Source organism: Ptychodera flava, chromosome 16 (genome assembly GCF_041260155.1).
Source record: "Ptychodera flava strain L36383 chromosome 16, AS_Pfla_20210202, whole genome shotgun sequence".
Lineage (NCBI taxonomy): Eukaryota > Metazoa > Hemichordata > Enteropneusta > Ptychoderidae > Ptychodera > Ptychodera flava.
In genome coordinates, this window is record NC_091943.1 from 17604015 (window position 1) to 17628072 (window position 24058).

General features: G+C 37.6%; 2 protein-coding genes across 13 annotated transcripts in view; one reads left to right on the top strand and one right to left on the bottom strand.

Annotated features, from left to right (window-relative positions):
• The window catches only part of LOC139114171 (deoxyhypusine synthase-like), a 43042-nt gene extending 21588 nt beyond the window's left edge, over positions 1 to 21454 (bottom strand). The window contains exon 1 of one of the 2 annotated variants that reach the window (XM_070675751.1): positions 21435 to 21454. The gene's annotated coding sequence lies outside the window, so the exon portion shown is untranslated. Of the gene's footprint in view, positions 1 to 11335; positions 11355 to 21434 lie in introns of those variants that run through there. The other variant, XM_070675752.1, reaches the window with a different exon arrangement.
• LOC139114168 (collagen alpha-2(I) chain-like) overlaps positions 1 to 24058 on the top strand; it is a 151451-nt gene that overhangs the window by 2055 nt on the left and 125338 nt on the right. For 6 of the 11 annotated variants that reach the window (XR_011547813.1, XM_070675732.1, XM_070675733.1 and 3 more), the window contains exon 1: positions 20474 to 20882. The exons of 1 other annotated variant lie outside the window; for it this stretch is intronic. Coding sequence is in view for 6 of the 10 variants with exons in the window: in XM_070675732.1 (XP_070531833.1) it covers positions 20750 to 20882 (133 nt within the window). In the remaining 4 variants the exon portion in view is untranslated. Of the gene's footprint in view, positions 1 to 20458; positions 20883 to 24058 lie in introns of those variants that run through there. 4 more of the 11 variants (XM_070675738.1, XM_070675741.1, XM_070675742.1 and 1 more) reach the window with 2 other exon arrangements.

A 24058-nucleotide genomic window follows, 5' to 3' on the forward strand; every position in this document is an offset into this window, starting at 1 on the left:
TCGCCTTTGGCCTTTGTCCACACTTAGGGAGTATGGACGAAGGCCAAAAGCGGAGAATGGGGTCCCCTCCATCTTCACCACAAGTAAAGTCGTAAAACCATAGAGGTAAAAGGAAAGTTGTTCTTTTTACCTCCATGGTAAAACCATGGATGTACATCCATGGTAAAACTTAGTCAAAATCAGCAGGGCTAGTACTCCCAGCTGGTTCCCAGACACTTCGCACCAAAACCACTTCGCACCATACCATCTCGTCCCATACCATTTCGCACCAAAACCACTTCGCACCAAAACAACCTCGTACCAAAACCACTTCGCCCCAAAAGTCATGTCCCCAAACCACTTTGCCCAAAACTTATCGCTAACTGGTAAAGCTGAAAATAACCACCTTTCTGTCATCCTGGGACTGAAATCTTGAAAGTGTACGCATTTCGCGAAATTGACATCGTGCAATTCCGCGCAAGGCACCTGAGTTGTAGCATTTGCGTGTTTCTATTTTCTTATTCTATCGCTTATGGTTTCATGCAACCATGATGCAACAAAAAATGGTTCGTGGTAGCCAAAATGTCCTAACACATTAATGCTTCCAAGTTGTAGGTAAAAACAACCTTATGATACGTCGTAACATCGTTGTTTCAGGACGAGTTGACGGTACTATACTTTGGGCGAAGTGGTTTTAGTACGATGTGGTACTTGGGGCGAAGTGGGGTTGGGCGAAGTAGTACTTGGGACGAGGTGGTTTTGGTACAAAATGGTTTTGGGACGAAGTTGTGTGGGGCGAACTGGTTTTGGTGCGAAGTGTCTGGACCCCTCCCAGCTAGTAGCAGTACTACCTTCATGGCTACATATCCTGTATGGGTAGACCTAATAAGACCGCAGAGGCAGGAGTGAGGAGTCTCATGTCTACCTCCAATGCTACACTGACTTGTAGCTTGAACTACAGCTGGTTGCAGCCCTCAATCCAATGGGTGATCGACGTATATGTGTCAGATACCGGTATTTACTTTCAAGCATGGAGCATGGACTGTGTATGGCATTACGGCACTGTGTCAATGTACTCGTTGTGCGGTGTATTTTGAAGATACACTCACGGTACACAGTGTTTCATCCTTGCGAGAGGTCCCGGGAGTACGAATATTTTGAGCCGTTTGACAACATTTTGACAGCCTTTTCAAAACTACTGTATACTGTGAACTCAGCGAAATTTAATCATGGCGGAATTTAAACCAGACGAATTTATGGATGACCTTGATCAGGACACATTTAATTCCCTCAGAAAAGACAACCTCATAACACTGGCCAATTTCCTTAAAGTAGAAGTCAAAAGATCTATGCGCAAGAGGGAAATACAGTACCGTATTGCCAAACATCTAGTTGATTTAGGCCAATTTGAGGAATCCACCCTGAAAGATTATGAGCCCGAGTCTACCTCTGAACTCAGAAAATTAGAATTAGAAATGCAGACAATTTGGAGATCAAGAAACTAGAATTACAAATGAGAGAGAAAGAATTACAAATGGAAGAAAGACAGAGAGAAAAGGAGAGAGAATTGGAAGAACATCGACTACAGTTAGAAATGAGACGTTTAGAGCTTGGACAGTCAGGAAAATTCTTCCCTTCAGACAAGTTTGACATCACTAAGCATTTCAGGTTAGTTCCCCCTTTCCAAGAAAAGGATGTTGATAAATATTTCCTCCATTTTGAGAAAATTGCTCAGAGCCTGAATTGGCCTAAGGAGTCCTGGTCTATGCTTTTGCAGAGTGCTTTGGTGGGTAAAGCCAGAGAAATTTACATTCAGTTGTCAGTAGAGCAGGCTTCAGATTATGATTCTGTGAAGGAATTAATTCTCAAGGGCTATGAGTTGGTGCCTGAAGCTTACCGTCAGAAATTTAGGGATTGTGAGAAGGTGAAGGATCAAACTTATGTTGAATTTGCTCGAACAAAAGAACAACTGTTTGATCGTTGGTGTTCTTCGGAAAAGGTCAGTCAGAATTATGACAAATTACGACAGCTTGTTTTGATTGAGGAATTTAAAAGGTGCATCCGGAGTGACATCAAGACATTTATCAATGAACAAAAGGCAGATACATTGGAGGTTGCTGCACGTTTGGCCGATGATTATTCATTGACCCACAAATCTTCCTTTCTCAGCAAACCATCCCAGTCCTTTTCATACAGAAACAATGCAGGTAAATTTAACTCCTCCTTTTCATCTAAGAATTTCTCAAAGGACAGTAGAAAATCAAATGACAACAGTTCACAAAATTCAAGTAACACTCCCACATCATCAGATCCCAAGTCTCAATCTCCTTCTGACAAACAGTTCGGTACACTTTCTTGTAATTATTGTAAGAAAGACGGCCATTTAATGTCAGATTGTTTCAAATTGAAAAGAAAACGTGAAGGTCAAAGTGGTCAAAGTGGATCTAAGCCAACCGGCTTTATTTCTTCATCAACTCAATTAGAGTCTAATAATGTGTGCAACACATTTTTTGAGGTTAAATCCCTCTTATCCCCAATTAATGAGGTCAAGGTCAATTCTTCTCAGGATAGCATTATGGGTATTTTCGAGCCATTTATTCATAATGGTTTTATATCACTTTCTAGTGATTTCTCTCCGCTACCCCTGTCAAAATTTTAAGAGATACCGGGGCTTCCCAGTCTCTTTTGTTGGCAGATACCCTGCCGTTTTCTGAAAAGTCATTTTCAGGTTCTAAAGTTCTTATTAAGGGGGTAGATTGTAATGACTACATTCCTGTTCCTCTCCATAATGTCTATTTGTCTTCGGACTTTGTTTCTGGACCTGTGGCTTTAGGTATTAGGCCTTTTTTGCCTTTTGAAGGGATTCACCTTCTTCTTGGAAACGACCTTGCTGGGGACAAGGTCATTACTAATCCACTTGTGACTGATAATCCTACTTTAGATCAGGATCCAGAGCCAATTGAACAAGAGATACCCGATTTATTTCCTTCATGTGCCATTACTCGAGCCATGTCAAAGAAAACTTCCGAGAATCAAAATACTCTCAAAAATAATGTCACAGATGTTGACTTAAATGACACCTTTCTCAGTCAGGTGTTTGACACGGATCATTCCGTTATCCCTCGTGGATTTGAAACTTCCAGTAAAACTTCTGCTGTTCAAAGTCAGACATTTTCTAGATCAAATCTCATTGCAGAACAACACAAAGACCCAGATATTTTGTCTTTGTTTGACAGGGTAGATGATGAAGGTAAAACTTCAGATAGCTCTGTTTCCTATTATACAAAGTCTGGTATTCTCATGCGTAAATGGAGACCTCCAGATGTTTTGGTTGATGACGATTGGGCTATAAAACATCAAATTGTGGTTCCAAAGCCCTACCATGCTGAAATATTGCGCCTAGCCCATGAAACCCCCTGGGCTGGTCACTTAGGAGTCAGGAAAACTTATCATAAAATTCTCAGTCACTTTTATTGGCCTAATCTCAGGCAGGATGTAGCACATTCTGTAAAACTTGTCACACATGTCAAATGGTAGGAAAGCCAAATCAGACTATTCCAAAGGCCCCTTTACAGCCAATTCCTGCATTTCAAGAACCATTTAGTAGGATACTAATAGACTGTGTTGGGCCCCTACCAAAAACAAGATCAGGAAATGAGTACATGTTGACAATTATGTGTACATCAACTCGGTTCCCAGAAGCCATACCACTGAGAAACATAAAGACAAAGACTATAGTGAGAGCTTTAGTCAAATTTTTCACTTTATTTGGCCTCCCTAAATGTGTCCAGTCCGATCAAGGCTCCAACTTTATGTCTGGAATTTTTCAACAAGTAATGGATCAGCTAGGCATTAAACAGTATAGGTCATCCGCCTATCATCCAGAAAGTCAGGGTGCTCTTGAGCGATTTCATCAAACTTTGAAAACCATGATTAGGACCTACTGTTTCGATACAGAGAAGCAGTGGGATGAAGGAATTCATTTTCTGCTCTTTGCTGTTAGAGAGTCAATTCAAGAGTCTCTTGGTTTAGCCCATTTGAGCTTGTATTTGGACATACAGTCCGTGGCCCACTCAAGCTCGTTAAAGAGAAATTCCTATCAGACGATGATGATTGTCTGAATATTTTGCAATATGTCTCAGATTTTCGTACAAAACTCTCTAAAGCATGTGAATTAGCCAGAGAAAATCTTGAGTCATCTCAGCAGTCAATGAAAACCAAATACGATAAAAACACCTCAAAACGGAAGTTTGAACCAGGTCAAAAAGTTCTTGTTCTACTTCCGGTTCCTGGCAAACCACTCCATGCTCGTTACTTTGGGCCATATCTAATTGATAAGAAATTGAGTGATTTAAATTACATCATAATAACACCTGACAGGCGAAAACAAAAACAGCTATGTCACATAAATATGCTTAAGCCATATTTGGATAGGGATAATCCTACTATAACTCAGCCTGTCAGTGCAGTCAGTTCAAGCCATTATGAAGATAGTGATACTGAAACTGACTTGAGTGAAAATACTCTAAACTCAAAGCTGGGCTCGGTCAAGCTTCAGAACTCAGAAATCCTGGAGAAGCTGGAGTCTACAAAGTTGGCACACCTCCAGCCAGAACAACAACAACAGGTGAAAGAACTGCTCCACGAATATAAACACCTATTTCAAGATGTTCCAACAAGGACAAACGTCATCTATCACGACGTTGATGTTGGGGACAGTAAGCCTGTAAAACAACATCCATACAGACTGAATCCAACAAAAGCGAAATATCTCCAGGAAGAAGTCAAATACCTGCTGGACAATGACTTTATTGAACCCAGTAAAAGTAACTGGAGTTCGCCGTGCATACTTGTTCCCAAATCAGACCACAGTATCGTATGTGCACGGACTTTAGGAAGGTCAACACTTTAACAAAGACAGACACTTTCCCAATCCCGAGGATTGATGACTGCATCGACCGAGTGGGAAAAGCCAAGTATGTGACGAAATTTGACCTACTGAAGGGATTTTGGCAAGTCCCTCTGACAGATCGTGCTCGTGAAATATCCGCCTTTGTTACGCCAGACGGATTGTCCAGTACAAGGTGATGCCATTTGGAATGAAGAACTCTCCGGCAACGTTCCAACGGATGATCAACGACGTCATATCCGGGCTAGACGGGTGTGCAGCTTACGTTGACGACGTCATTCTGTATAGTGACACCTGGGAGGAACACATCAAGCTCATGCGGAAGTTCTTTGAGAGACTGAGTAAAGCAATGTTGACTGTCAACCTTGCCAAATCTGAGTTTGTATGGGCAAGGGTAACTTACCTCGGACATACTGTAGGACAGGGTGAGGTAAAACCTGTTGATGCCAAAATCAGTGCCATTTCAAGTTTTCCCATACCAAACTGCAAACGACAACTGATGCGCTTTCTCGGTATGGCTGGTTACTACAGAAAATTCTGTCCAAATTTCTCCACAATTACTGAGCCTTTGACTAACTTACTTAAAAGAAAGTAAAGTTCGTTTGGTCAGAGCAATGCCAACAGGCATTTGATACACTTAAAGCCATACTGCAAAGTGCTCCAGTGTTGTCTGCACCAGATTTCACTTTGCCATTCAAATTAGCTGTGGATGCTAGTGATACGGCTGCTGGTGCTGTTTTATTGCAAGAGGATAGTCATGGTGTAGATCATCCTGTTTGCTATTTTTCACGCAAATTTAACAAATCCCAGAGAAACTACTCTACTATTGAAAAAGAGTGTTTATCTTTGATATTAGCTTTACAGCATTTTGAAGTTTATGTTACTTCTTCAAATCAGCCAATAGTGGTTTATGTTGATCACAACCCTCTTGTTTTTCTGCAGAAATTAAAAGGCAAAAATCAGAGATTGTTAAGATGGAGTTTAATGTTACAGGAGTTTAACCTTGACATTAGACATATCAAGGGCAGAGACAATTTGATTGCAGACTGTCTCTCTCGTATTTAGAGTTTATTGTTGTTCACACTTTTAATATCACATTTGTAAAAGAAAGATTTTTCTTTGAAAAATTTTCCTTTTTTGAAGAGGGGGTGTGTTATGTAGGTCATTTTCCCCCACACTCATCATGACCTGAGTTCAATTAGTCTAGAACATTCTCAGGTCACTGCCCTTGATGACCTCACAACCTTGAATTCAATTAGTCATGTTTGGAATGTTCTGGAAAGTTGATTAGTTGTGTAAGGGAGATAATTTTAGAACAGTAATTAGCATGTCAATAAAAGTTCTAGATTGTTCTTATATGCCTTTATAAAAGGGACGTGCACAGCTTCCAGTCAGACTTTTGGGATCGTGTCTCTTGTGTGTTACTAAACTCCAGCAGTAGTCATTCTCAAGACTTTTCAAGACCTTCACTGCCAACGCTGGATTTATACTGTGGACTTTGTGCAGCTTCAAGCCTGCAAGGACTGTTCATTCATCCGACTGACTGTTACAACTCTGAGACTGGAGCTTTGCCGTCCCAGTTGAGATAAGTAGTCTGTACACTTTTAAAGCTTGTACTCTATCCCTGACTTAGCAATTAGTTTTATTTTCGTAATAAATTTTGTTTAAACGTTAACTGCTGAGTTCACCCTTTTGTTCGTTTTCTCTGCACGTAACAGCATCAACAGGGGGAATTTTCCCCTTTACCAGAAAATTTAGGGGGGTATTTCACCAGTTCATGTGTTCTACTTGTATCTCTAAAGTGTGACTGGCAACATTTCATGGGGGGCTGGTTCCCCCTTGACAAATTACAAGGGGGTGCAAACATGTCAACAGAGGGGGAATCCCCTCATCCCCCTCTCTGGATGAAACACTGGGTACATTGTCACGGAACACCTCTGGGCCATAAGGCCTTAGTAGTCATAGCAAGAATGTAAATAAAAATAAAAATTTGTGATTATGAACATGGGGCTGAAAAAAATTTGAGCAATATGCAAAGTTGAAAAATAATACTTTGCTTGTATTCCACTCTTCACAAAACCTTTTAGGTTTACAACAAAAACTTCTTCCTTATCTGATATTCTTCTTAGATTTATGTAGATTGTAGCTGTGCATATTGCTGCTCAGCCTGTGCGAAACCACAGAGCACTAGGTTTTAGATGGTATTATTTGATATTTTGTTTGATTATTCACAAATGGCATGCACAAGATTCTGGACTTTTGGAGATGTACAAATAATACTGGGTGCCTGCAGTGAAGTAATGTGTATCTTTAGCACCAGAAGTGGAAATGTCAAAGTTGTGATAAAACTGGACTGCAATCTCTGTCCCTCCAGAAAACATGCTGCAATACTGCAATTGCATATGCTTGGCTTTAAATAGCTCAATGTGTGTTGGAAATGTTCGGCTTTTGGTTACGGCGCCTCTACGCTGAGCAGGGTGGTGGTGTAGTTAACAGCCAAACACTCTCAACATACATGTAGGGCAAGACTTTGGTACTAGTAATAATGTTCTCCACATTATGCCCACACAACACAGTAAACTCTATCTATCCATGGGTCGCATGGAACTAAAACCTAGAACAGCCATGGTCACTCACTGGTGATTTTTACAATTGCATGAACTGTTCATCATCATGCTGCTATCGTCTTAGAGAGGGTTTATGGCTGTTCTTATGTTTTCTCCAGCTTTCTCTAACAAGGGGGGATGTCCCCCTCTCCTTGAAATTCTGGGGGGATTTAGTTTTGAGTAAGGGGGAGTACAATCAACTATGCTAATGTGCATGACATGAATGAAGGTTTTTCAAGGTAATGGTTAATGGGGTGGACAGACTAGCCAATGAGGGAACAATATGTGCTGCGGCATTGCCAAGGATTGTCTAGTATGTGTCTTCTCAGGGTAGAATTCTTGCAACTACAGTGACAACAATTGCATGTGAACCATGGTGCTTGATTTCGTCTATTGCATTTGATGAATAATCTACTTTTCTATTAAGTGATATAGGGGAAACAGTGTTGTATAGGCATGATGTACCGGTATACACTTCAGTTTGCAAAGACAGTAACTTGGTGTACCACTATTGTGAGGTGTGGCTGAGATTTCTCTTCATGAGTCCCCAGGGACCTACAAAACAAATTGAGTTAGTTGCACACACTCAGCCTGAGCTTAGTAACAGTGTACTTTTGTTTTTGATGAAAGAATCTTAACTGTATAAAGAATCTGTATAAGTGTCATGCGAATGAAAGATTAATATATTTCATGGTACATGCATTCATTGTGGCTCCTTGAAACCACAAAAGGAAAATTGCAAGTCTTTCTTTGCATGGGACTCAATATTGCAATTGGGATGGTCATTGTGCATCTCTCGTTGCCTCTTATTGAGTTTTGCTGGTTTGGTAGATGATTTTTTTCTAAATAGAGTGACGAAGGGGGTGATGAAGGTGAGGTAGCCAATGCACATTGCAGTTTTTTTCCCCAGGAACTTTTCAATGAGCTCAAATGTCATTATATCAGTTAAATTGGCAATAAAGATGACGTTCTTTGGAATTGTTAAGGACTTCACAATAATACTGAATCGTTGTCTATTGGAAAATTAGCCTAGTCCAGAATTGGTTCAAAAGCCTGCAGTTCTGCATGTGAATAAATTTTGTGCAGAACTGAAAGTAACAAAAATGTGTGAAAGAAAGCTAAAATATGTCAATTTTGGTCATTTTGTAACCTTTTGACTTATATGCATGGTAGAAAGCTCAGTCAATGCATAAAATCTTCCATTATCAATGAAAGCTTTCTTGAGAAAATGAAATATTGTTTTCCTGGCGGATGTGAATGATTTCAAAATGGCAATGTAAATTAACCATGTGAGCCACAAGAGGCAAGCCTTTGTGCTATTCAAAGATATTCTGCCACCAGAATATCCTTTGTATTTTTGTCCATTTCAGATATTTAAATTTAGAGAAATGATACAATCTGTGTTTTGCCTGATTAAATATTGGGTCTTTTTGTATAGCTGTTGTGGTATCATACTGATGTGACACCCTACAATAATAATATCGTTTCAAATCATTATCTCTTTGGTTACTTTGCTCCTTGACTGCACTTTCTGGTTCATCTTCACTCTTACAAGCTAGGTTGAAGTCCTACATGTACCTTAGGCAAATTATATACAGATGAACTTTGCTTCACTCAAGTAAGGGGAGAACCATTTGATTTTGGGGGGGGGGGGTATGGAGGAAATGGGTATGGGAGCAAATTTTTTTTTCCTGTCACAGTGACAGCAATTTTTTTTTTCTACTGTCAGAGCTGCATCAATTTTTTTTTTTCAAATGGAGTAGCAATGCAATTTTTTTTTCTTTGTCATCAAGTTTGTGATGCGTTGTATATAAGGGAGCCGTAATTATTTACGGCCTGAAACTCAGAAATTTCAAGTGACAACCCCCCCCACCCCACCCCCCCCCCCCCCGTCAACCATGATGAATTTGAGTAACTCCCTCTCTAACTCTGAAATTTTGACTGATCCCCCCACTTAGAAAAGTTAAATACAAATACATGTATTTGTAAAATTTACAAAATACAGCAATTTAACAGTAAAGACCTTTGAAATCCTGATGTACTCTGCTAGACTATCATCAGTTATCTCATGATGGTTCAAAAAAGGTGAACCCATCAAAATGAAATTGCAAGTCACAATAAAATAAAGATATAAAAGATCACGCAGTATCTAATCATATAGTATATTGTTTAATTTGGATGGATATTATGACAAGGTTTTCACTAGGATATCTGACCGGGCAGAATTTTAAAGTACAGGGGGAGAACACGCGAGAGGCTTAGGGGAAAGTGTCACAGGGGCTTTCCCGTATCTTGCATGGAAAGTTTAAGATATTGATGTGTGCAATGGTGCAGTCTGGTGCTATCTGAGAGGTGTTTTTTAATTTATTTTTTTACTAAGTGAACTGTTAGAACACCTCAAGGGGGAGAGCACGAGAGGGGGTTTCCCCCTCTCGTATTGGAAATTTTGGGAAATTGATGTGTTTAATGGTGCAATCTGAGAGGAGTTTCAGGTCATTTTGCATTTGGTAAAACTGTTTGAAAATGACATTGAACACTGCAATATTTTTACATTTTTGCATGATCAGTGTTTGTGTCACAATATTCAACAACCAAACGATGACAATACAATTTGTGAAAAACAGTTCTGTTTGCCAGAGACTGAAGATAAATAAATATACAGGAACGGAAAATTTGTGACCTTCTTGTGTCATTTCTCCAGCTGCCAGCTTCTAATGAAAAGCTTGAATATGGTATGTTTAACTGTCAAAATGGTCATTGAAGTGAGGTAAATGGAAACATGTCTCTGTGATAATAAAGAATGAATTCACAACAGTTCAGTTTTGTCCTAGATCCTGGGAAAATTTTGAGAATTGATGTGCGCCACGGTGCTGTTTAGTGCAATCCGATAGGTATTTTAAATTTGTCTTTTACCTGTAACGCTGTTAGAAAAGCCAAGGGGGGAGAGCACGAGAGGGGGTGCCCCCCTCTCGCATTGAAAATTTTGAGAAATGGATGTGTGCAATGGTGCAATCTGAGATGTGTTTCAATTTATTTCACCAAAATAAATTGAGTAACCCGTCCCCCTTCTTCCTCTCCACATTTTGAGTAACGCCCCCTGAAGTTTTCAATTTTTTTAGTGACCCTCTCCCTTGTATTTCATTACATTTGTTGTTCCTCAATTTTTCATTGTCAACTTGTACATCTTCCTAATATATTTATATTGAGAGAATACTATATTGATTTTAACACTAGTTTATTGACTCCTGTCTTGTGTTTTAAAATTTTCACAATTTACAGAAGTCAAAAAGTCCCCTTTAGATAGTGCCTATGCCATTGAGATATTGCAACAGAAATCCTGAAATATGATTTCTTGGGTCAGGAAAGGAAGGAAAACTTGAGTGCACTGAGGTGTAAGTAGACCTATGTAGTGCATGCTTATATCATAAGTGCTGGGAAAAAAAACATAAGAATTGCTTGTGGTAAAAACATTTGCGCCGCCTATGGCGGCGCGCCGGCAAAGAATACATGAGAATAGGGTTTCCAAATTTGCTAATTTCTGGTGCATTGTGACAATTTTTTTTTCACTTCTGTCTGTTATGACAATTTTTTTTTTCTCAGGCCATGGCAGGATCAATTTTTTTTTCTTCTATCTCACCTGGCGACAATTTTTTTTTTCTCAAAATCCTCCATATCCCCCACCAGAAATCAAATGGTTCTCCCAAGTTATGTAAACAGACTCATGATGCTGCAGCAGAACATTAGACTAAATGAAATAAACATTTGTGTGAAACAAAACTATTGTTTCCCCAACCATACCTATTGTCTCCCTGACCACGTGTAAATGCATAAAATTAACTACCTGCAGTCCTATCGGTCCTATAAAACTAAAACCATCCATTAATTAGCTTAGGCTAGGTAGCTTGTAGACTTGCTTCAAGTTTGTAATATTAATATCAAAACAGAGTAAATTGAAAGAATAAACTTCAGCAGTCTGTTACTTTAATAGTGGTAGGCTGTTCGTTGGGTAAATTGTTAGGTGAACACAATGGACAACCACCAACTGCTGCCCAGGAAAGCCAAGCAACTTGGGCTAGTCTAGGTTATTTGTTAACCCATACCATGTTTGTGCAACAAGTTTTCAGACTTTCCAATCCATGTGTGACAAAAGACAGGAAATTACTATTATGCAACCTGTTGACTGTTATTTTCTGCCTCTAATTAGGGTTTCAATTGATGTAAGAAAGTGTGCTGTCATATACAGTGTAAGTGAATTCCTCTTTTGTAAACATATTCAAAACATTGCATGATTCAGCAGATGGAGGCAAAACCAATCACCTAGGCAAAAACAGTTTTATGAGCAACAATCGTTTGTTTTGGCTGTAGTACAAAATGTAAAATTTAATGAAAGCAAATTGTTAGAACTCATGTTTTTCAGGATCTTTGAATATTTATGATGCATCTTCTCCGTTCTTTTTCAATTCTTTTCTACTCATCGTGAATAACTTGAAGTTTGGAATCTTGCCAGTAACATCTCTTGATTTTCACCCTCTTTACACTGAGCCACAGTTTGTGGCATTGATTGCTGGTGTTGTTTGTCTGAAAGGGCTCTTATAATTGGGAGAGTTTTGCCCAAGGTTCTGTGATATAACTGTAACTTGTTTGTCACGGTCATGGTCAAAATCTTCAATTTGATGATGATATCAGCTCAGTCAGGAAGAAGCTAACGCAGACCCAATAAAATTTATTAAATACCAAAAAAAAGAAGCTAAGGCAGTGACCATTGCAGTTACAAAGCATGATACAACTATAACATATGTTTGTTAGATCAGCCATGGTCAGAATCTTCAATTTGATGATGGTGGCTAAAGATCAGAAAGAAGCCAAAGGCAGTGATCATTGTAGATACAAATCATGATATAACATTAGCCTGTTTTTTCTATCAATTACAGTCAAAATCTTCAATTTGATAATTGTTGTTAGGTCAGGAATAGTAAAAAGGTGGAACACCATTGTAGATACAAATCATGAAGTAACCGTAGCCTACTTTGAGCGGTCATGGTCAAAATCTTCAATTTGATGGTTGTTGCCAGATCAGAAAGATTAAATTTGTAGATACAAAGCAAATCATTCAGTACAGTCCTCTATTTTCGGCAAGCAGAGGGATTGTAGGCCGTTAGCAAATGAAGCGCAGCACAATACAATAAATTACCCACAATGCAATTTGAGTTGTACACACGACGTTAGAATTTTTATAACTTTTTCAGTACTGCCTGAAAGCAATAATATAAAATCTCTAGATAATTGATTAAATATATAAATTGAAAGTATGTTTAGATATTTCAGTATAAATTTCAAAGAAACCATTAAATAACCATAAAAGTCACATTCTGCAGGTACTACAAATGCCATACTTTTGGGCAGCAAGTTATGACAAACTGAAGGGGTCATTCTCTGAGGAAGCTTAGCATGCAAATTTCTTTTGTCATTTCCATTGGAAAAAATCAATATCCATTTGTTTCATAAAACAGGTGCAACTAGTCTCCCTACTTTCCATTACGTTATTCTGTATGGCTGAAGACACAATCAGTGAAAAATTTTATAAAAATGCTATCTCCTCTCTAAATCAAGCATACTTTTCTAAATCCTTTAAAATGGGAATTGAGAAGAACGGTGTCCTTAATAGTACAATTTCAGAATTTAAAATACTGGTCTATGAATGTGGGAGACAGTAGACTTCTCTGAGGAGTTTCCGTGTGTACAAATCATCATGAATGATGGGAAATCTCCAGTACTGTGTGCATCATCCTGTTGATTAAACATACATGTCTATGCAAGCACTTGGCCAGCAAGCTGGATACTATAGAGTCTAATTGTAAAAGTTCTCTGATAAGATATAGTTGAAGGCAAAGTAAATATTGGTTAAGTACAGGAAATGGGAATAAAAGGTAGACTTGTGTTTCATCATAGTGATGTTAATGTTAAATGTAACATCCTGTATACTCATTTGAGTACTATAGTAAACCATCTTAATAGCAGTAGAAAAAAGTGTGACTTGAGGACCAAGATTAAGACTGCATGGTCAAACTAAAAGGAAGTATGACAACAACTAAAAGGATAGCACAGTCAAAATAAAAGGATGGCAAAGTCAAAATAAACAGATGGCACAGTCAAAATAAAAGGATGGCAAAGTCAAAATAAATGGATGGCAAAGTCAAAATATAAGGATGGCAAATTGAAATAAAAGGATGGCAAAATGAAAATAAGGATTGCAAAATTGAAATAAAAGAATGGCAAAATTGAAATAAAAGGATGGCAAAGTCAAAATAAAAGGATGGCAAAGTCAAAATAAACAGATGGCATAGTCAAAATAAAAGGATGGCAAAGTCAAAATTAATGGATGGAAAGTCAAAATATAAGATTGGCAAAATTGAAATTAAAGGACGGCAAAATTGAAATAAAAGGATGGCAAAGTCAAAATAAAAGGATGGCAAAATTAAATAAAAGGATGGCAAAGTCAAAATAAGGATTGCAAAATTGAAATAAAAGGACGGCAAAATTGAAATAAAAGGATGGCAAAGTCAAAATAAAAGGATGGCAAAGTCAAAATAAACAGATGGCATAGTCAAAATAAAAGGATGGCAAAGTCAAAATAAATGGATGGAAAGTCAAAATAAAAGGATGGCAAAATTGAAATAAAAGGATGGCAAAGTCAAAATAAAAGGATGGCAAAGTCAAAATAAAAGGATGGCAAATTAAAATAAAAGGATGGCAAAGTCAAAATAAAAGGATTGCAAAATTGAAATAAAAGGATGGCAAAATTGAAATAAAAGGATGGCAAAGTCAAAATAAAAGGATGGCAAAGTCAAAATAAACGGATGGCAAAGTCAAAATAAAAGGATGGCAAAGTCAAAATAAATGGATGGAAAGTCAAAATATAAGATTGGCAAAATTGAAATAAAAGGACGGCAAAATTGAAATAAAAGGATGGCAAAGTCAAAATAAAAGGATGGCAAAATTGAAATAAAAGGATGGCAAAGTCAAAATAAGGATTGCAAAATTGAAATAAAAGGATGGCAAAATTGAAATAAAAGGATGGCAAAGTCAAAATGAAAGGATGTCATAGTCAAAATGAAAGGATAACAAAGTCAAAATGAAAGGATGGCAAAATTAGAGGATGGTGCAGTCAAAATAAAAGGATGGCAAAGTCAAAGGATAGCCCAATACAAAACATGATGAGAAAGCAAACACCATGTGTTCAAAGTAATTAATCTGGGTGTTTAAAATAATTTTTTTACAGGATAATAATCATTGATGGCTCAATAAAGTCCTAAGAAAGCAAAAAGCTTAAGTTACATGTAAAGGCAGAACAAGTGCATCAACAAAGCACCAATAGAAGAGAATGTATCATTTCATAAGTATTATGATGAAAATGATTGGAATAGTGAATCTGTAAGAACCAATAGCATGATGGTTTTTCAATTAAGGTAGAACGCACCTCGGGGACAGAAATTCGGGCCTTCAAATTTTATCAAATTTCTACTGACCTATCACTTGTGGGGGCTCATTTTGAAGCTCTCGGCAAAAGAAAAGTTTTCATGGTCTTACTTTTTCGAAAATCGAAAATTTTATATTTTTCTATAGAATTAACACAGGGATGGCGGCCATTTTTCATGTCAAACATCGAGAAATCGCAAGTTATTTGTCTCTCTAGCACCAAAATTTGCCCGGTGACCCCTGATTTTTATTCTTGCTTTGGTAAGAGAATGGTTGAAAGTTTCACCGAGGAAAGTTTGAGCAAAAGTTTAAGTCTTTCACTTTCAAGGTGCATATTACCTTAAGTGGGAGTACCTTTTCCTGGCTTGTTCAAAAATGGTTTTAAAAAATTTATGGAAGAAAGTAGCAGCATAATGATGCACAAATTAAAGTAAGAGTGCTTTGGATCAAATGGATCAGCACGGACCATTATTCAGCTCCTTGGCAGTAGGTTTCTGTACAGTGCACATCTTTGTACAAACCTCTCTGTAGTTTTAGTATGGTAAATCGTAAGTCTATCGTCATGCTCTGATATTCTGTCAAAACCAAAAAAACTGCTCATTTGACTTTGAGAGGACTCCATCCGATAAAACATTATGTCTCTTTCATCCCCTTGATTCAGTTGCTAAATTTGTCCCTGTAAAAATGCTATGGGAATTACTTCATTCTACTTTATATACTGCAATGTGTCCAATTATGGCAGATGGGCTCAGTCTACTTGATACTGTACGATATGTGGCTCCACTTCTCTGGATGAGCCACTTGGGAACGCAAGTGATGTAATTTTTTTAGGCATAAGTTGTTTCACAGTCAAATGACCAGTTTTATTGCTTTGACAGAAAATCAGAGGACAAGGCCATAAGTTTCAATCATCTCAAGAATCTTGACTTCGTCATTTGATTTTCGGCCAGGAGTATGGACGAAGGCCAAAAGACGAAGTCAAGATCCTAGACAACAAGTTTCAGGCTGACCATACTACAGAGAGATTCAGGACAACCCACATCTACTTTAATCTTGCAGTTTTTTTTTCAGCTTTCAAATACCATCTCTACTTTAATATTGCAGATAATGAGAGATGATTGATTGGCTGGCCTAGTGTACAGGGAATTAGAATGATTTGTTTGAGTCAATGTAAATATACCAGTATTTTCTCTTTTTTTTTTACTGATCTTTAGATGAACTCCTTTTAATATAACGAGCCTTATACACATAAACATTTTCTTACCCACTACAAGTTTGACACTTCAATATTTTGACCCCAAAGTGACTCCCATAGTGATGTAAAATGCAGCCCCAGGGCAGACTTGTCATCGTAAAGGAAAGAAACACAACATATTTTGTTCTCTACTTCCTGCAGTGTCAGAGGTATTTCCTGTTTTGATTCAATGACTTTCAGCATGCTACTGGTTTATAAGCCCCCTAAAACAGATTACCTTGTGCACGTTCGGTCAGTTTGGGCACATGTCAGTGTAAAATAACACTTCAGACTGCTGAAATATTTTATCACTGGGCTTGTTTTTACTTATTGATATGTTCTTAGGTCTGACCCTTGGATTCTCTAAACTACGCACATTCCAGAACCTGTCATAAAGCATACAGAAGCAATTTACATGTATTTGTGTGGAAACTTTTCTTATTGATTGCACAAAGGTCCAATGTGACAGAATCAGCATAATCAAAGTCAGTGTTCCCTTGATTCAGCATAGTCTATTCATTGACAGTAAAAACCAGCTGAGAATGAATGATGAAAGTGATCTAAATGTATCATACTTGTGGTACTTGTGTAATCACAGGGAACTCAGGCTCCTTGTTTGTATATTTGTTACACACAATTATTTCTATATACAACAAAGGACCAATAAAGAGTTGAATTTGTATTTATGTTTGTCAATGAAGAACCGTATCTGTTTGTTTATTTTCTTGTTTACCAGTATATAGTCAATATATGATACTCAAAAAGTTCCTAATACAATCCCAAGTATGGATATAAAGCATAACCCTCCTTTGCCATGAGGAGGAAGCTCTCATTAGTGTCCACCGCTTTATCTGAACACATTAGAAAGGATGAGTATTGAGAGAGAGTGGTGGACACACATGAGTGCTTAATTACTCAGGGCAAAAGAGTGGTAAGCTTTATTTTCATAAGTGGGATCGTATAAGAAACTTTTCAAGGTATCATTTATTGGCAATGCTTGTAAACAAACAAACAAACAAGGAGCCTGAGTTCCCAGTGGTTAAAGTGGGTCTCCTTTCAACTTTAACTTTTTTGGCGAACAACTTCAAGAAATACCAAAGCAAAGACAAGCATACAGCTTGACTCTAACTCAGCTGCTAAATGTGACATGGGCCAGTGTAGCAATGTTATACAATTGTCTGCACTTTTTAATTGTAACTGAATTGCCAACTACCAAATATATAATATTTAACCAATTTCTTTCAAAAGTTTGATAGATATCAATAAACTATGTGAACTGACTAGAAATATTTAATATCAATTATCATTTGTACTACTGTTAAACTTGTGTATATTTCAGAGATTCAGAATGAAAAAAATACAAACTCTTAAGAAATTTTCATTATCTTTTGATTTTACAATATCTGATTCAGTCTTCTTGAGCACATTCTGTTTATTTATTTAAATAATTATAAATCATTAGCTTACTAACTGAACAGTGTTATCTCAGGGGAGTCAGGGGGCATGATTGCATGAATTCCCACCCATGTAATCAAAATCCTCCTTCAAATCACAAATGCAGCCTCATGTTGCCTTTCTGCATTGAGATTTGAGAATATGGTTAACACTGAGTATTTATAGTTTTATTCCATTTCATGATTATTGTCTATGATGTATTGTCATATAGTTAATTTGATCCACTGTTGCCATAATAGTATCAAAAGTGACTCAAGCTTCCTATCTGCAGAAGGATCTGATAAAGCTGAAAGACTCACTATAGTTCATTAACAGATGGTAAAACTTTGTTTGAAGTGAAGTGAATGAAGTATGAATGCTCTGTGTTGGCTTCTAATTTATTCAACATTTACTTGGTGAAAAACAGAAACAGGAATGTCTTTAATTTGATATTTGATCATTGCTATGACCTTAGTTTGCTACTTGAAAAAATCTTATTTGCATAACTTAAATTTGCATAATGTTTTTATTGTTCCCTCCCCCCCCCCCCCCCCCCATCGAAACCAAAGTCCCCCGTAATTTTCGAACAGGAGTTACATTCCCCAAATGTTTGAGAAACTTGGCGAAAACACTGTCCTGAGGTACAACTTCTGAAGACAAAGACAAATGCAAGAAAGAGATGTTCATGTCACACCCCCCACCCCACCAATCCTCCTGTTGAAGACTGTCTTGTCAAGTTCACCTTTCTGTAACCACAAGGAATTTCAAACCTGTTTTTTTCTTGTTTTATTATCTGACAACTTTATGGAAGTGAAGCCATGCATCCAAATTTATTTAAAGCATGTCTTGTACATTCCTTCATGAAATACAACAGCTGATGCACATGCGGGGCTGCTCTGATAAGTAATATCATGTACGGTAGGTGAGTGATATTCACCATGGCATTGACTATGGCAAGAGAGATGTGAGGAATTTGACCACACTGAAGGAGATCAGGGCAACTGACCCCAGCAAACTCATATTGGTATTTTTATGGCATCGTCTGATGTCTGAGCCAATGAAAAGCAGTGTTTCACACTCTTCTATGTGGTCAAAAGATAGCCGTAAATAGGATTATTAACCTGGAAACCAATCTGTGACTCCAAAACCAATCAAAGTGAACATTTAAAATAGATGTGGTAAAAGAAAATGTAAAAAGAGAAATAACTGCTCTAACTCATCACACTGTGTTGCCCAAAAGTTAGTGGTGTTGAGATTAATAAATCTTATAACATTCAAAGTGAATATTTACAAAATGTAGATCTAGTCCACAGAATGAATAAACTTTGTCAAAAAAATTTGCATAGATATACCGTAAGTATGTACAGCCTTGAAGTAATAGGTGGATGAATTTGATTGAATTTAATGTAATAATAATCGTGATATTTCAAACTACTATATGATACTATCCAGTAATAAGACATAACTGTAACTTTGATGGCTTTCTCACTTAGTCTAACTTTGTTTTGTATGTCAACTGCAAGTTCCTATTGTACTGACCAAAGCATGTTGAGACGCCTGCTATTCAGCCTGTCACTACAGCATTTATACATGTAAAGTGAGCTGTTATCGTTCACACTTAAATTTTAGTTAATGTTTACACTTCAGTTTTGGTCAACTTGTCAACCATAACAAAACAATCTATACCAAGTACATTCACTGGCTAAATTGACCAAATATTGTGTATCCGAATAAACTTTTTGTAGCAAAACAAGAAACCTTGATTTACATGTAAAACAAATGATGAGCAAGTCGTCAAAAGTTGCCTTTCTGTGACTTCAGCTTGAAAATTCCATCACCCCTCCTTGTACTTTTTAGAGGGGTTATGTGCACTCTTGCATTCACATCACTGTCCGTTTAATCCGAATAGCGTGAAATGAGCATATAATGCATCTATCAAAGCCTCTAACCCAGCCAGAATGCTTTCCTGCCCAGGGTCAAATGGGATTTCTTTCACAAAATACCTTGCCTGATGTTCAATTGAGCTGAATAAGGCTGGTGGAAAATGTAATTTAAAGCCTCAAATTATCAACATCAATTTTTTTCCTCCAATAGTGAAGTCAACAGCAAGGCAGATCAGAGTGGAAACTGCCCTTTTAGTGGATTAAATTCCATTCTTCCTGGCCTTAACCTTTGTTTTGCACTTACGGTAGAATTTGCCCTGGGGTATTTTTTTCTCGTCAAAACCCAAGATTGTGAGTCAAATGTGGAGAACACTGCAGCCCCCTATCTTGGTGTTTCAGTGATTTGTTTATAAAGTTGTGTAACAGTAGACTGTGTACACAAATTAATGAAATAAACTTATCAGGCCTTTGCATCCACCTTGACAGTTACTATGTCCACTGAAATTAGTCCATGATTTGACCCATCAAGTCTGGAAACAGGACAATGAAAGAGTCACATGCTGTGGCTGGAAAATAATGACTGTAGTAATGATAAAAGAAATCTCCCCTCAGTGCCCTCATGATTTAAAAATCAGGGAGTTCAAAGGAAAAGACAGGAAGTTGTCATCTCAAGCACCTGAATGTTTGTTTAAAAATTTGTTTTTTTCACACAGTAGTGGTGTATCAAAACACAGTCCCTCCATAGACTCTCGAGTTTTTCTCTCGAGTCTATGGTCCCTCCAAACACTTGTGATCAAAAGCAGCCAAGTGGTAATTGTCCTCTCACTTCTTTGTCATGTAAATAGTATGATTCATTGGAAGTTCATTGCTCTTTGAGATGCTGCTGAGGCACAAAAGAGTGCCCTCAGTGGCAAAGAAGTTCTTTTAAAAGTGGTCCGCCTTACTATCTGGGAATGTAGAAACCTGAGATGTGGACACATGCCTGATAACCTAAGGGGGTCTCTCCACTCAGAACCTACATTCTGCAGTGATAGAATAGCACTGGTTAAAACCATACAAAAAGGGCTTCCTGAGCTGAGCAGTTGCACACTGATCAATGCAGCCAGCGGTTGTGGTATCCAACATGATGGGATATCAGAACTGAAATGGAATTCCTTCCTGTGCTTTGATTTTCTTTTCTTTTCAAGCATTTGCTGAACACTGTGTGTGTGTTTATTCCACTGTAGAGATGACTCCACTCCACTTGGTTATGTTCATTACACAGTTCTGGTCCTTCACTGGTTTTGCCACTGGTAGGCCACAAGATCATGAGTTTAATGAACCACTGTGGGAACTAGATGACTCTGTCAAAGGGAGAACTGGTAAGAGCTAATATTATCCCTTCCATCTTTCAAACCCCTCTTTTCTGTCACCAAACATGAAAAAAATTAATGAGCAAATTCTGCCAGAACTTGATTAACCATTATTTCAAATCATTATAAATTCATGATGGAAAAACTTGCAATTTTACTTTTCAGCTGAATTTATTTTTTATCACAGTCCATGTTCATGAAAACTGAAAAGCAATTAGTAACAAACTGCATCAAGTATCATTCATAAAATTCAGTGTAAATATATGCACTGTCAGAGAGTACATGGTGTGTGTATGGGTATACCAGTATCTTGATTATTACCATACTTACCTAACTGCACCTCCACATGAAAAAAATAACAATTACGTTTACAAGTCTGCGGGTCTGTGAGAAAATTCATCAGTCGTAATCAAAGTCAGACATGAAAGCAATTGCAAGCATTTCACACATACAAAGTGTGGAGTTTTGGAAGAAGCTGTTGCCAAAAACTTAATACTTTGACAAGATGCGATCCAGTTGATCTATAGACTTGAAAGGTACCTTACTTTTACATAGACCCACCTTGCACATCAATTCTTTTGTCTGTCAGAAAGCATACTAGTGTGACCGATGGAAAGACAGTATCTTACACTGTGGATCTGCAAGAAATTTTGTCAAAAGAGCTCTCACTTTTTTATTCACAGACAGTCCAACCACAGTGTTTTATTCATTTTAATCCTCTTCCTTTCACCTGACTTAACAAGAATGAATGACGAATGTTAACACCTAATTATTTTCCACGTTATTATATTCATTGAAAGTGCTCATAGGATACCCAGCTCTATTCCTTAAAAGTGGTGTGTACAAGTTACTCTACTAAATCTTTGAATTCTGTTTTCTTCAGCTCATCAAATGAAAGAGGGGAAAAAACAGTCGTAATTTTTCTCTACTTGTGTGTTTTCCAGTTTTGTGATGAGTCAGTAGAGTCTCTTTTTCGAGTACTCACTCGGCATTTCAATGTGAAAATTGCCCTTTGTGTCATTAACGAGCCCTGGCACCTATTTGTTATCTTCACTGCCTATTTTTAAGCACAGCTCATTTGTCAGGGCCTCCCTCACCCCACTGACAAGATGGGTTTTACTCAACCATTGTTCTGGTTCTTTTATGTCACCGGTACCTTGAGCTCAGTCAGACTTCACAAAAGTTGAGATACGGTTCTTTACAATAACTTGGGTATGGTCTACCAAGGGCGAAGCATAGTCCATCCACCACAATGGTGGAGGGACTGGGGGCAGACCCTTTCATGTGTTGGTTTATCCAGCTGTAGAGTGGACTAAACATAGTATGACAAACTCAAGTACTCCGGCACAATGTTTTGCACAGGGAGCCGATCTGTTTTCATCATTAGTAATGGCAAATTATGGATTGTGTCATATCAGTGTGACTGTACCCCGGTATGTTCCTCTGGGAATGGATTGATTGATAGTCGGAACCGATGCTTAGTGTTGCAGTGTAGTGCTTCCATTATAAGGCATAAGAGTTCACATATGGAATGAAATCATGCAAAAACTTCAATTCACTGGTTTTTGCACAAAGCTGTATTCATATAATAAGTAAAATATAAGCTGAAAAATTCCTTGGATAAAGCATTGCACTTACGTTGTCAAACTCAAGATATCATAAATCACAGTCCCTTCTACTGTGCATAAATTAACCCTTTGAGTGCTGTATTTTTCCCACCAAGAGTTTAGTAAAACATTTTACCAATTTTTATAAATTTTTCTGTAATTTTTTTGATAATTTTGAACCAAATGGACATCAGATTTCATCTGTAACAATTTTTTATGAAAATTTTGGCAAAAAATCTGAAAAAAATTGACTGGGGTATATTTTCAAAGGTGACAAAAATTGACTTTGGCACTCAAAGGGTTAATAACTTACAATGAAGCAACTGTTTTAGATATGTATTGCAAACCAAAGTATGTAGACTCCTCTGTAAATTGTCATTTCATTCTGAGACCAAGAAAAGTGTCAAGTCATGAATAATTATGTTGCACACTCCATATTCATGAGAGAACATTGGGACTCAAAGAGACAGTGTTTCAGAGATATAGCGCGCCTTGTCTGTCACATCAATTGAAATGACCACTGGTGTGAAATCAACCGTAAAGGAAGTGTTAGTCATTCTGACCCCTTTCATTGGCACCAAAACGGCAACCTTCTGTTGACCTTCTTGTCATCAGCACTGACTGAAGAGTGACATAAAAAGATCATGCTGCTACGCGTGAGTTCTTTCAATCTCGTTATTGGCGAAGGACAGCTGCAAGAATGTTCAGATTTACCCGTTGGTTTGCCTCTGGTCTTCCTCGCTTAATTTGAAATGCAAAACTGTGAGACTCAGTTTTGATAGACTAAGGCTTTGAAAGCCATAGTGATAATAATTCAACATGTCTTTTGCATATTAAATGTTCAAGATTTCATGTAGGATTACTGTTGGTAAGAATTTGAAGGTTTTCTGAAAGCAGACCCCCAAAATAAGAAATCTTGGCATGCTTGGCCAAATCTTGTCTGCTATGTGTTATTGATTTAGCAAGCTTGCTATTTGGAGCTTTAACACGTGTAAATCACAGTGTGTTCATTTTTGATAATATTTGCATTGTGGTCTTTCAAGCTTTTTTGCGTGGTGGTGTGAAAATCACTGGGTGTCTACATTTATTGTGCCCACTGTAAAGTTTCTAAAGCTTTTTTTTTCATATTTAAACTTCTTCCCCCTTATGTCATCATTTAATGGTTCAACCCAATTACATTACCACGCATGTTGGACTTTTGTACACAGAGTTGTAGTTTGGATTGACTTGGACTTAATTGTATATACTTTGCTTCCATCTTCTTTATATCACCACAGGCTTTGAAATATTTCTTCAGGGTTTTCAATATCAGTCTGGTGTTGACATTAGCATTCAGTTTGGCTTTCATAAGATGCTTGTTGTCACCATCTTGAGTTATCTCCACAGAGCAAATTGAAATCCCATGATATCACTTTTTCATCATCCCAGAAATTACAGCACAGAGGAAATCATTGACTTGCATACACTTTACAGTCACAGTGTGACAAATTTTCCTCCAGATCATTGATGAAACAGAACATTTCAATATTTGAAATTCTATCTACATCACTTTTTCATCCTTCTACGTGTAAGGTAATT